Raw genomic sequence first — 13349 nt, forward strand, 5'->3', positions numbered from 1 at the left:
TGGATAGAGCATTGGCCTTGGAGTCAGGACAGGAGTTGGATTCCAGCCTCAGACACTTGCCACTTTCTAGCTGTGTGACCTTGGGCAACTCACTTAACCCTGACTGCCTCACAACCAGAGCCATCTCCTGTCATCTTGAATCATATCTGGCCATTGGACCCAGATACTGGAAGATAAAGTGAGGCTGGTGATTTAGCACAGTGTCCATTCAAATCCAAATCATGTGCTTGTCATGACATTACCTCCATGATACGGTCTTATTCAAAAATGAAGGACAAAATATTAAGGAGGCAAAAGTAAATGAAGCCAACATGGAGAAGCATGTTCAAAGTTATAGAGAAATACAAATGGTGACCAATCCTTTAGGATCCTATTGCCAAAGGACACACTCCCAGGTTTAGAGCTGAAAAGGACCCTAGAGGCAGTACAGAGAGGAGAGAAATGGGTCTGGAATCAGGAAGCTCAGAGTCAAATATAGCTTCAACCACTCACTTCTTGTGAGTGGCCTTGGACAAGTAACTCAACAATTACCTGCCTCAGTTTCTTCAACTGCAAAATGAGGATATTAGCAACTACCTCTCCTTTTAAGGTCCACTCCATTCAAATTTATCACACAGGGCTAGAGAAGCAATTATTAGACCTCGGAATATTCTTTCTCCTTTTTCAAGTTCATTCCTTGGTTTGCGGTCTTTTCTCCACAAACCTGTCTTTATAGCTTCAACTTACAAATTGATACATCAGCAATCTAAACCCTCCATTATCAGAGTTGTGAAGATATTTGTAAAGTGCTTAGCCCATTGCCCTTAATAAACGTGTTCTCTCTCCTTTTCACAGGTAAGGATAATTTTAACTGTTTTCAAGGAATATCTTCTCTAAAAGAGGTTGATTGACTGTTGGGAAAATACATAAATGGCTAATACATATATATATATATATATGTATGTATGTATGTATGTATGTATGTATATCATCAAACCTGGCCTCAGACACTTAATAATTATCAAACTGTGTGACCTTGGACAAGTCACTTAACCCCACTGCCATACCTACACACACACACACACACACACACACACACACACACACATCATTGCACTATAAGACATTTAACCAGTTTGCCTCAATTTCCTCAATTGTAAAAAGGAAGATAATACCAACTAGCTAGCAAATATGCTGTGAGGATCAAGTGAAATATTTGTAAAGTATGTAGTGTCTGGCACACTGGTATTCTATAAATTTTTTTCTTCAATAAAGACAAACAGAAATAACATAAGAATAGAAGATATATCAAGGGATAAAGAGTGGTGAAAACATGATGACAAGTAGAGTATAGAGAATGGTAGAGGAGGAGTCAAACACCCATTTATTATGGCAATGATTTATCTAAGATCACAACCACTGACAGAATGATGCCTAGAACTCAAGTTTCTTAGTCTTTAGTCCAACATTTATTTTTAATATATCATGTTGCCACTCTGTGTTCTAATAATCATCTTCCCGGATATGCAGGCTTTTCATTTCAGAATCATTTTTGTAACTTCCCCTTAGCCTCAGTTTTCTACATATAACAGGTACTTAATAAATAATGAATTAAATACAATTTAAATTCTTACATTCTAGGATCAGTGAAGAAGCATTTACAGGGATAACAAAGGTAAACAAACAAAACAAAATCAATCCCTATCCTCAAGAAACTCACATTCTTTTTTTAAAAAAATATTTTATTTCTTCCCCAACTACATGCAAAGGGAATTTTCAACATTTTTTTCTTGCATGGTTTTGAGTTTCACATTTTTCTCCTCTCTCCTTTCCCTTCCTTCCCTCTGACAAATCAGTCTAATATAGATTCTACATATAACCATGTTAAACATATATCCATATCAATAATGTTATGAAAAAAGAATCAAAACAAAATGGGAAAAATCATTAGAGAAAAAAATGATACTTAGGACAAATTTTAAAAATTGAAGAAGTAAGCTTTGGTCTGCATTTAAACTCCACATTCCTTCTCTGAATATGTATGTTATTTCCCATCACAAGTCTTTTAGAATTGTCTGCTTATCGTATTGATGAAATGACCAGGTCCATAACAGTTGATCATCACCTATGTTGTTGTTTCGATGTACAATGGGAGACACAACATCCAATTATCCACATGGTAGATTCATTCCAGGAGAGTACTGTCTTTGGGTCTTCCTTTGGTCACTATCACACCATCCTCTGGTGGTATAGAAGATAGCACCACAAATTGTCAGGGTTGGGGGAGGAGGGGGATCCCAAAGTCTTAAGAGGGAGGGAGTACCTCTCCACACCAGCACTACTCTGCCTCCTCCTTGTTAAGGATGGGGAGAAGAGGGAATTTCGAGGCATCCTAGAGCCTCTGGCTTTGCTCCCCTGGCTTTGCTCCCAGACCTGTCACTTCCAAATTCTCTTTGCCACTATCATTCAGCAATGTCTCTTCCTTTGAGGTTCTCTCCATTCTAATTTGTCACTCAAAGTCCCAGTCAAATTTAAGAACATTCTCCTTGCTCAAATTCAATCAGGGATCACATTCATCCTTTCTATGCCAACTCCTCCAGTCTTTAGGAGAGGATTTCAACATACATGTTTTTCTTTTTTTCTTATACTGTATATTTTTATTTAGTTAATATTTTCTAATTACATGTAAAATTTTTAATTTTTAAAAAGTTTGAGCTCCTAATTCTCTCCCTCCCCCAACTTGAAGTCATGCAAAACCCCTTTTATGGCTAAACACCCCAAACTCTGTTCTTCAAATTACAACTCCCATGATATCATCCACTCTCCCTCAGTTACACCAAGGACTATACATAATGTTGAAGCAATGACTTGGATAAATAACAAGTTAGCATTTCGACAGGACCTACTGGGCTCTGGTTACCTAAGTGTCATACAAATACAAGTATCAACTTGTTTGATTTTGATAAGAACAATTCCTTTCAAAGGTCATGAAGGCATTGAAGTAGATGCTGTGGAGCACTTGGGGCTTGTTTAGACGTGGATGACACCAAGGTCATCCATTGCATCTAGAGCCATCACCAATTGTCTTGACTGTTTTGCCAGTAGACTGTGATGACTTTGGAAGAGATTGACTTTGGATAATTTACACATATGAATCAAAAGACATCACTCATACTACTTTACCATTCCTCTCTCAAAGTCCTGTGGTGATAGATATGTTATGAAGCAGCAGGAAAGGATACCCTGGACCACTGCAAACAGGTGGTCCAGGTCATATGGTCATCTCCTCACTAAAAGTAGCAGTATGATTTGGCAGCCCCCTGGATGTCAGAGCAGCCTTTTAAGGGTCACACTACTCCCCTCCTACTGTGAGGAAGGGGATAAAAAAGGTACTTTTTTTTTTTAGTTTTTGCAAGGCAAATGCGGTTAAGTGGCTTGCCCAAGGCCACACAGCTAGGTAATTATTAAGTGTCTGAGACCGGATTTGAACCCAGGTACTCCTGACTCCAGGGCCGGTGCTTTATCCACTGCGCCACCTAGCCGCCCCTAAAAAGGTACTCTTACAAAAAGCTGTCTTATTTACCCAACCCTGACCTGAATACTACAGTAGGTGGGGATTCCACTTCAAAGATTCCCCCCATCATCTATTCATGGAATGTGTGCTCTCAGACAACCGAGATCCAATAGACCTGAAAGACAAACAGCTCTAGCTGTTTGATAATTCAAGTATATCACATCCAAACAGTAGACCTGAGTGAAACAAGACTAATAAAAGAAGTCAAGAGCTAGACACACTTTTCTGGAGTGACCTCACTGAAGGGGAGTGCCATAAAACTGGAGGAGCTTTTGCAATCAAACTAATTAAAGTCAACAAGCTTGAATGTCTACCAAAAGGAGTGAACAACAGGCTCATCATGATAATGCCATTGCCACTTGTAGAATGGCAACACTACCATCATCAATGCCTAACCTCCCACCATGACTAACCCTGATGAGGACAAAGAAAAATTTTATGAAGACCTGTAGACTCTTATCACCAATGTACCAACAGAGGACAGGTTTATAATTCTGGATGACTTTAATGCTAGAGTAGGCTCAGCTTACCAGACATGGCAGGGATACATCAGGAAGAAAAGAATTGGACAGCAGCAACAGTCACCAACTACTTAAGACTTGCGCTTCTCATGAGCTTCCCATCACAAACACTGTCTTCTGTTTATCTAAATACAATAAAGCTTCCTGGATACACCCTCACAGCAAAAATTGGCATTAATAGATTACGTGATTGTAAGAAGAGGCAGACAAGATGTGAAGAGTGAAGAAGGCAATGTGCGATGTAGAATGCAGGATGGAATGCAGCCTCATCCTCTCCAAGCTAAATATTCACATTTAACAAGAAATTGTCAGTTGTGAGGGCTTATGGAAAATTAGGCCAAAATTTGGCTGCCCCAAGTTCATCTCTATTGATCAATCACAGGATGCCTGGATTCTGGATACTGGATGATGCTCTCACAATTTCCTGATTATCAATGGAGTGAAACAAGACTGTGTTCTTGATCCTATGCTTTTTTAGCACAATGTTTTCAGTCATGTTATCAAATGTCTTTCCTGAGGATGAATGTGGAATTAGGGTCAGTGATTGCACTGATAAATTTTTCAACTTGAAAAGGCTACAAAATCCAGAGTAAACAGTTATCAAGTGAGAAGATTGGCCCTCTGGGGCCAGGCTTCTCCATGTAGGTTAGCTGAAGGTCCCAACTCAGCAAACTACTGATAAAGGTGCTTTTAACCTTAAAAAAAAAAGAAAAAGTCTACAAGCCAAGACCAAAATGGAGTATTGATGCATGATTTTCTGTTTGCACAAGGTTGTGCTCTCTATGCCGACTCTGAAGCTGAGGTGCAAAGTATGGATCAATTTTATGCTGCTTGTTTATTTTGGCCTAACAATTAATACTAAGAAAACATAGGGACTCCATCAGCCAGCACAACATCCATGTGTGGATCTATTGGTTACAGCAAATGGAAAAGTTTTGAATACTGTGGATAAGTTCGCTTCTCTTAGCAGTGTTCTTACCAGGGAGGATGATAATGAGGTTGACACACGCATGGTCAGAGCTAGCTCAGTATCAGGGAGGCTCCAAAAGAAAGTGGGAGAGAAGAGGTATTAGACTGACTACCAGATTAAAGGTCTACAGTCACTGGCTGACTTCATTGTTGTATGCTTGTGAAACCTGGACAGTGTACTAGTGTCATGACAGGAAACTGAATTGCTTCCATTTCAATTGTCTTAGAAGATTCTGAAGATCATTTGGGAGAAAGTCCTTTCTCAAAGCAAACTGCCAAGCATTCAAATTTACTACAGAGAACACAAGTCTGATGGGCTGGTCATATTGTTAGAATGTCAAGCATACACTTAGCAAAAAAGACTTGATGGAGATCTTACACAGGACAAATGATTAAATGGGGAGGGGGGGGGTGTCAGAAAAACAGATTCAAAGACACATTCAAGGTCTCTTTTTAAGAATTTTAAAATTTACTGTGTAGCCTGGGCAACATTGGCACAGGACCCCCCCAACATGATGCGCCTTCAATTAAAGAGGGTGTTACATTCTATAAGCAAAGCAGAATGGAAGCGACTCAAAGGAAATGTGAGATACCTAAGTTTAGAATAACCATTCCAGGTGTTCACATGATCCAGCAGTGCCTGACCTTTGGGATAGTTTGTCTGATCAGACACACTTTTCATCTATAATAACACAGCGATGACATTTTGGTCTTAAGACCCAACCAACGGACTTGTTTGTTCTTTACAGTAAGCTTAGAAAGTGGATGCTATATGATCATTTTAAAGTTGAGGGTACTGAGGTTGTGACTAGCCCAGAGTCACACTAGATCACATCTGAGAGATTTGAGCCTAGGTCTTCCAGGTCAAGTGTTCTCTATCTACTGCATGCATCTAAGCTGTCTCAATAGGACTAGAAAGATAGTCCTAAGTGAGTGAGTGAGTGAGCTGAAATAGCTGAAGAAGTTGCAGAAGATAATGCCTTGGTTAGCTGCTCTTTGTTAAAACCACAGTATACTTGAAAATGAAGCATTCTTTTTTTTTTTTAATTCTTGTTATCTTGAATACAACCATAATAAATGAACTGCTCTGATAAATTCTTTTTTTTAGGGGTTTTTTTTGCAAGGCAAATGGGGTTAAGTGGCTTGCCCAAGGCCACACAGCTAGGTAATTATCAAGTGTCTAAGACTGGATTTGAACCCAGATACTCCTGACTCCAGGGCCTGTGCTTTATCCACTGCACCACCTAGCTGCCCCGATAAATGCTTTTCTGAAGCAGGAATGGTCACTCCTTTGATCTGATAATCACTCAACAACCATAACCTCCTTTTAAAAAGCCCTTGGGAACTAACCTTCCAGGAGTCCATCTCTCCTTGCCTTGCCCTTCTAAAACCTGTGCTTCATTCTTGCCATTTCTACTCCCTCTACTTCTCAAAACTCTCCCAGATCATCAATCCAGCTCTAACTTCACCATCCCTCCCAATCCCAGTTGTACACTATTCTTTGCTCTTGAATCCTTTGGTTCTGGTCCCATCTACCTTTGTTAAACCACAATCCTGGATACTTTACTTCCACCATCTTCCTCCTATTTTTCAAGGTGTTGAAGGTGGAACAGGAAGAAGGAATCACAAGATTAAAATGATTGGGTTTGCTTTCCTCTAACCCCAACTGCTGTAAAACATCACTTTTATATCAATTTTTTTACTTATTCCCCAGACTGTTCCAAACTTTCTTTCCTCCCTCATCACCTCTTTGATTTAGTAGAGACAAATGACTTTGAGGTTTCCTCTTCTCACTCATTTTTAACTCTCACTTTTTTTTAACTCAAAATCTCTTGAGAAATTAGCTTTACTATAGGGGCAGCTAGGTGGTACAGTGGATAGAGAGAGCACCGGCCTTGGAGTCAGGAGTACCTGAGTTCAAATCCAGCCTCAGACACTTAATAATTACCTAGCTGTGTAGCCTGGGCAAGTCAACTCCATTGCCTTGCAAAAAACAAAAACAAAACCCTAAAAAAAAAAAGAAAGAAAAAAAAGAAAGAAATTAGCCTTATTCTTTCCTCTGTGCTCATCTGATAATGAGGTGACCTGAACTGAACTTTCATGGTTTGTAAAGCAGAGAACACAATGAGGGACCACATTCCAATAAAGAGCAGTCTAAACAAATGTATGAAAATGGGAAATGGATTCAATCCTGATTTAATTAAAGGCAGAAATAGCTAATACTGGCTTTAGGAATTAAAAAGTTTAGGTCTGAATTGCCTGATGGGGTGTGTATCCCTGGAAAAATCACTGTCTTCATTTCAGGACAAGGAAGAGCAATTATTTATTTATGCAGAAAGGGAGCTTTGGGGGGAGGTAGAGGGAGCACCATTCTGGGAAAGCTACAAGAAACTGTTTTTACAGTAAGAAATCTTTTTTTGCTATATGCTTTTAGACACAATTTCCTGTCACTATGGCAAGGCACATCCTTTGCATCCCATTCTTTTGAATATATCCCCATAACACATTTCTCTTCATAATAATCCAACATCAACAGTCTTCTGTGCAAGGTTCCTTCTGAGATCAGCTTGAGCAACCTCTGCAGAAGGTCTAGAAATCTGATTCTCTCCTGCCCTCAACTCCTGAAGTTACTTTGTATTGACTTTGGGTATATTTTGTATGTTTATTTCACCCAACAGAAAATAAACTTCTTGAAGACAGACTGGTTCTTTCTGGTCTTTGCATCTCTAGTACGTGGCATATGATAGATATATGTCCCAAGGGAAGCATGCAAAAGTACAAAGAACAAGGGAATTATTTTCAACTTTCTCATTGTTTACTTGGGATTTCTCCTTTCCTCCCAAAATACAAGAGTTCTCAGAACATAATTACCATCCATCTTTTAGTCCATACTCATATTTTGTCAATTAAAGAATGAAATCTAGACCTTAAGTCTTTTAAAATCCTTGTCTAAAGAAAGGAGAAATATTTGTGCTAATCATAAGCACCATAAGAACTGCTTGGAAACAAAAAAAAAAGTCATTCAACAACACCTCTAGAAAAATTTAACAAAGGCTGTCATTTTTGCCAAAGAAAAAGAGACAGGTACAAGGCACTGTAAAAAAAAAAAAAATCTTAAAGACCAGACATATGTAAAAACCCCTAATAAACTTTTAATTAGAGTTTTTTTCTTTTTGTGTTTTGTGTTTTTTTTAAACAGGACAAGTGACAAATTACATCAAACATCTGAACGTCTCAAATGTCTAGGTTATTATACACATTCCCCATCTGTCTTGCAGGAAGGGATATTGGTCAGCTTAAACAGTTGTAGGTAAAATATGCAGAATAATAGTACATATTACAATAATAAATGTACAATGTTTACATGAAATATATTTTAGAAGCAAGGGAAAGATGCATTTGCATCAAAAGGCGACCTTTTAAAATGCCACAGCTATTTTTACATTCATTCTTGCAACAGGTCACAAGGTGGGGTCACTAAGCTCAAGTCAACAAATCACTATGATACACATAAAATACAGCAAGATCAGTTAATTTATATATTATATATTTATATTTTCACACTTTAGCATCTGAGACGTAAACTGAGAATTTTAAATGTATTCTCTTCCATTAACAAATCCATCTTTATTCTTCATAAACATGGTGCCCACAAAAGCACGAAGGTAAGGCACAAGAGGGTTTTGTGTTGCAGAAGTGTGCATCATGTTTACTTAACCAGAAAACGTGCATTTATCTGTGCAAGTTCATGCTGCAAACCCAACACATTTACAAGAACAAGAAAAAAAATGAGCTTTAAACAAAATTATTAGAACTCATGTATTTCCAAGGCTTGCTATATATGCAGAATTCCTTTTGAAGAATTGATAGATATGCTGTATCAACAGGATATTAGGAGAGCCAATCAGAAGAATACAAATAAATTTTGCTCAGCAATCATTTTTACTCAGAAATTATCAACAGTAATAAAATAACTTATCGATAGTTGAATTTTAATACTGAGGCACAAAGTAATTGTCACTTGTACATTTACTATAATTCCAGCTCTCAAACCCAAAATTGCAAATATTATTGTCAAACAAATGTACATTTTATTGCAAAATGGTACACTGCTTCCAACTTTACAGATAACTGGGTGGTTAAGACTTTATTAAATTATAAATAGATTGGGAGAATGACTCAATCCCAATGGTTCTTTGTCACAGTCCTGTTATAATAAATACAGCTTTTCACAAAATATTTTTCCAGTCTCTGCCAATTGCTTCTTTATTGCTTACATAAATTTGAATTCATTACAATTGGTATCAGAACTTTCACACAAAATCATAGCCAGACATTTTATATAAAACCTATAAAAGATATTTTAAACTGGTATCTAATACTTTAAGGTGTTTGGCTGATTGACCTAAGTGATGGTACAGCCTATATATTTATATATATATATATATATATATTTATATATAATATAAAACATTAGGTTATGAATAAAATAGGAAGCTTATTCACTGCATTAATGCAGACATCCTCACAGAACAGGACTACCTTTGCCACCACCAGCATTTACATATATATATACAAAAACCAGTTTAAATATATCCGTATCCCTTCACACTAATGCAACCACTAAAGCCAAATAGATTTCCCCATATTCCAGCGGCAGCAAATGAATCTCTTATAGCAACAGAAACCTAAGATTAAATTTTGAAATTAATAATTTCACCTATCAGTCATCAGGAACCATGGAGGTGGTTGGTAACAAAAACTCACAACATGAGTTCACAGGAATTCACCATGCTTTTATGTGGTTTTTCAAACACTTCTTGGGGCAAATGCACAACCACCATAATGAAAACTGTTTAATAAATTCAATGCTCCTCATGCAAAACTTTCAATGCATTGGTTCATCTGAGCTCCCAAAGGACAGGAAGCAATTTTTCTATTTGTTCAATGTTACTCTAAGTCCCTTTCAAAAACTGAAGATTTCTGGAACATTCAAGCAGACCTGTATTCATCAGTAAAAATATTACAAAAAAAACCCTTAAAAAACAAAAACAAAAAACAAAGGGAAGACCGGCAGCCAAACAGGGATTTTCCTGCTGTGAATAATAGTCTTAGCAGTGGTAGAAACACTCTCTCAGGAAATACCCTGAGAATTAGCTGTGCCTGTTCGAAGACGGAGATGAGACATAGAGTTCATATGTTTGTTTGATGGCTTCAAGGGAACGTTGCAAGTGAGAGCTTGGGGAAAGCGATGATGGTATCTATCTAGTCGTAGGTATTTTACTGTTACCAATTTTCCTGTTGTAAAATACAAAGAATGTTTAAGCTTCTAAGAAGAAATACATTTAGCTTTCATAAGAAAGCTACTGAAAGACGTACAACTTTGAAACGTAAATGAATGATGCTTTTTTATTTGAAATGTTGAGTGATTGATTCATAAAATCACATTTTTTTCAAAATTTTTATAAAACATAATTTCTTACCATCAAACCATGAGCCATGTAATGCCTTAAAAGCCTTTCCAGCATATTCTGGAGATAGACATTTAACATAAACACAACCCTGTGATGAAATAATAGTTACAGTCAGTTTAATTTCATTATGCCAAATCAATGAAATTAATATATGCCACCTAATTTACCTCACATGAATTTCTGTCCACTGCAATGTGAACGATGCCATCATTATCATTGCATTTTTCTAAAATTGCTTCTTGAATTGCCAGGTGCCAATGATCCCCTATTTCCCTAAAAATCAACAAAAATTTCAACATAATATTATTCAATGAAAAACATCATCCTGCTATAATTTATCAGAATTCATTATCTCAAAAAGAGTGTGTGTGTGTGTGTGTGTGTGTGTGTGTGTGTGTGTGTGTGTGTAGAGATAGACAGAAAGACAGATTAGGTGAGGCAATTGAAGTTCAGTGACATACTCAGGATCACATAGTCAATAAATGTCAAGTATCTGAGGGTGCACTTGAACTCAAATCTTTCTGACTCCAAGCTGGCCCTGACATCAACATTTGTTATAATGATAAAAATAAAATAAAATAAAAATTTTTGCCCTGAAATGTCAGACCTTTGGGCAGTGATCTCTTGACTACTGGGATTGCCTTTGAAATCATTACCCTGACTCAAGTGCCTCTTCTTGCTATTCTATTCTTACAAAATGATATTCCTAAAGCATAGGTCCTAAAAATATTTCTCAATCTCTTGCTTGAAAAGCTCTAGGCACTGGTACCCTTTTGCCTCTATGATAAAATACAAACTTATTTGTATGGAATTCAAACACAGTTTCAGATTTTTATTTGTCACATTCTTAGACTAATTCTAGGGGGCTCCCTCAGATCTCCCACCTCAGTGTGCTTGCATTGGGCATGGTCTTTATTTACAATCATTTCAGAGCATCACCAGCTTCCTTCAAAACAACAACTTTCCTGCCCACAACAGCTGTCAATTTTCCCTCCCAAAGAAACTGAATTATTTTAGTATATACAATTTTTGTTGTTGCTATACTTAAATGCTTAGTAAGTACTGATTTATTAACATTTAAACTCATCCTAACATCTGACATACTGTAACAAGCTTCAAATGATATCACTTTACAAGAAACAAAATGATAGCATTTCTGATAACCAAATTGCATCTTATTTTTCTTAAAATACTGATTTTCCTAACAGCACTAAATAACTTTACATTTGTTACATTTTTATTTATTTTTGGTAAAATAAAATTTTCCTTGTAGTTCAGTCTTAAGTTAAATTTTGTTTTTCTTTGAACTAAAATTTTAAAAAAATTTAAGCTTCAGTAAAAGTTGAGGAGTTTTTCTACTTTGGAATTTTACTTCCTAAAATAAAACTAAAAATTTACTGACAAATATTATCTCTATAAGTTATTTTAATATTGTCAAACTAATTAAATAACTTCTAAGAATTAATATAATGGAATAATCATTCATGAACACTGATATTTGACTTTAAAAACTTATTAAAACAGACACAGTAATATAGTGAAATAGACATTCTACTACGGTATTTTAGTAATCACAGAACTTCCCAGTAATCTATTATGCTGCAATGAATTTTAGCCAGCTAGTATGCTACTTAGAAAAGCAGTGGAACTGAAAAAAGTTTCAGATTGTTAAAAAAAGGTATCATCTACAGCCAAAGCTCAAAGATGCAATAACAGGAACTTTCGATCTTTTATTAGTTACTTGGATATAAAGAAATGCCATATTTCTGACTATTCATATTTCTGTTATGCTTTGGAAGGGGGAAAAAGTGTTTCAAATAACTATCTTCGATACATTCATTGTTATCATGGCATGACTAGAAATGTTCTTGAAATAATATACAGTGGCATATAGAAACAGGATTTTTTTTTTAAAAATTTGGATGTCAAATGAGAAAGCTCATTATCAGGCTCATCATCAAAAGGTCCCATGATATTAAGTGAAATGCTTTTATTGGGGCATAATTCAATGAATGTCTTTTACATGAGAAAATAAGGCTACTGATTTTTATACATGGAATCTGGTTGTAATATATGAATAATCATTGCAAACAAAACAAAACAACCAAAGTAAGGTATGCCTGCAAATTATTATGAATGGAAAAATATAATGATCACATTTTTATAATTTATAGAGATGTAGTACCCCTGACTTAATTGGTGTAGGAAGATTTAGTGTGAAAACTTCTACCAATGCAAATTAGAAACACATCTCTAAGTTAAAGTCTTGGTTAAAGATTTGTCAGCAATCCGACAGTGTGACTAAAGCAGAAGTCCAACCATGTTGCCTTTTTTTTCTTTTGCATGGCAGTTGGGTTAAGGGGCTGGCCCAAGGCCACACAGTTAATTATTAAGTGTCTGAAGTACTCCTGACTCCAGGGCTGGTGCTCCATCCACTGCACCACCTAGCTGCCCCAACCATGTTGTCTTAATTTCAAAGCTGCCTCCTTATCCACTATACCTCTCTTAGACAATGCTGACACAATTACAAAAGTGTATTATTTTATCACCATCTATATTTACTTCTTTGTTGATGTCAGAAAGGAGTAAATATTGAAGTGTGTGCTTGCTCATTAGTTTTATGTTCCTTCTTGAATTGCACCTCTTTTTTACCATTCAGTCATTACACAACTCCGCTAGGACTGAAGCCTCCCCTTAAGTGGACCAGTCCTTGAAGACAAACACACAGGCATTCTCTGGGCTTGGACATATACTCACCCTCTGAGGGTCACCTCCACACTAAGGTGAGGTATCTGATTAGGATTCCAGTGCTTTGGCTTTATAAGGGTGTGT

The 13349-nt window shown here is 36.6% G+C and overlaps 1 protein-coding gene and 1 long non-coding RNA gene across 2 annotated transcripts in view; one reads left to right on the top strand and one right to left on the bottom strand.

Annotated features, from left to right (window-relative positions):
* LEMD3 (LEM domain containing 3) overlaps nucleotides 1-13349 on the bottom strand; it is a 286239-nt gene that overhangs the window by 202894 nt on the left and 69996 nt on the right. The window contains 1 exon segment of the mRNA XM_074226213.1: nucleotides 10685-10790. Within this exon segment, the coding sequence (XP_074082314.1) occupies nucleotides 10685-10790 (106 nt within the window).
* Nucleotides 13163-13349, top strand: part of LOC141514995 (uncharacterized) — an 80583-nt gene continuing 80396 nt past the window's right edge. Inside the window, exon 1 of the long non-coding RNA XR_012476187.1 lies at nucleotides 13163-13300. This is a non-coding gene — a long non-coding RNA (uncharacterized LOC141514995). The remainder of the gene's footprint in view (nucleotides 13301-13349) is intronic.

This window comes from Macrotis lagotis, chromosome 2 (genome assembly GCF_037893015.1).
Source record: "Macrotis lagotis isolate mMagLag1 chromosome 2, bilby.v1.9.chrom.fasta, whole genome shotgun sequence".
NCBI lineage: Eukaryota > Metazoa > Chordata > Mammalia > Peramelemorphia > Peramelidae > Macrotis > Macrotis lagotis.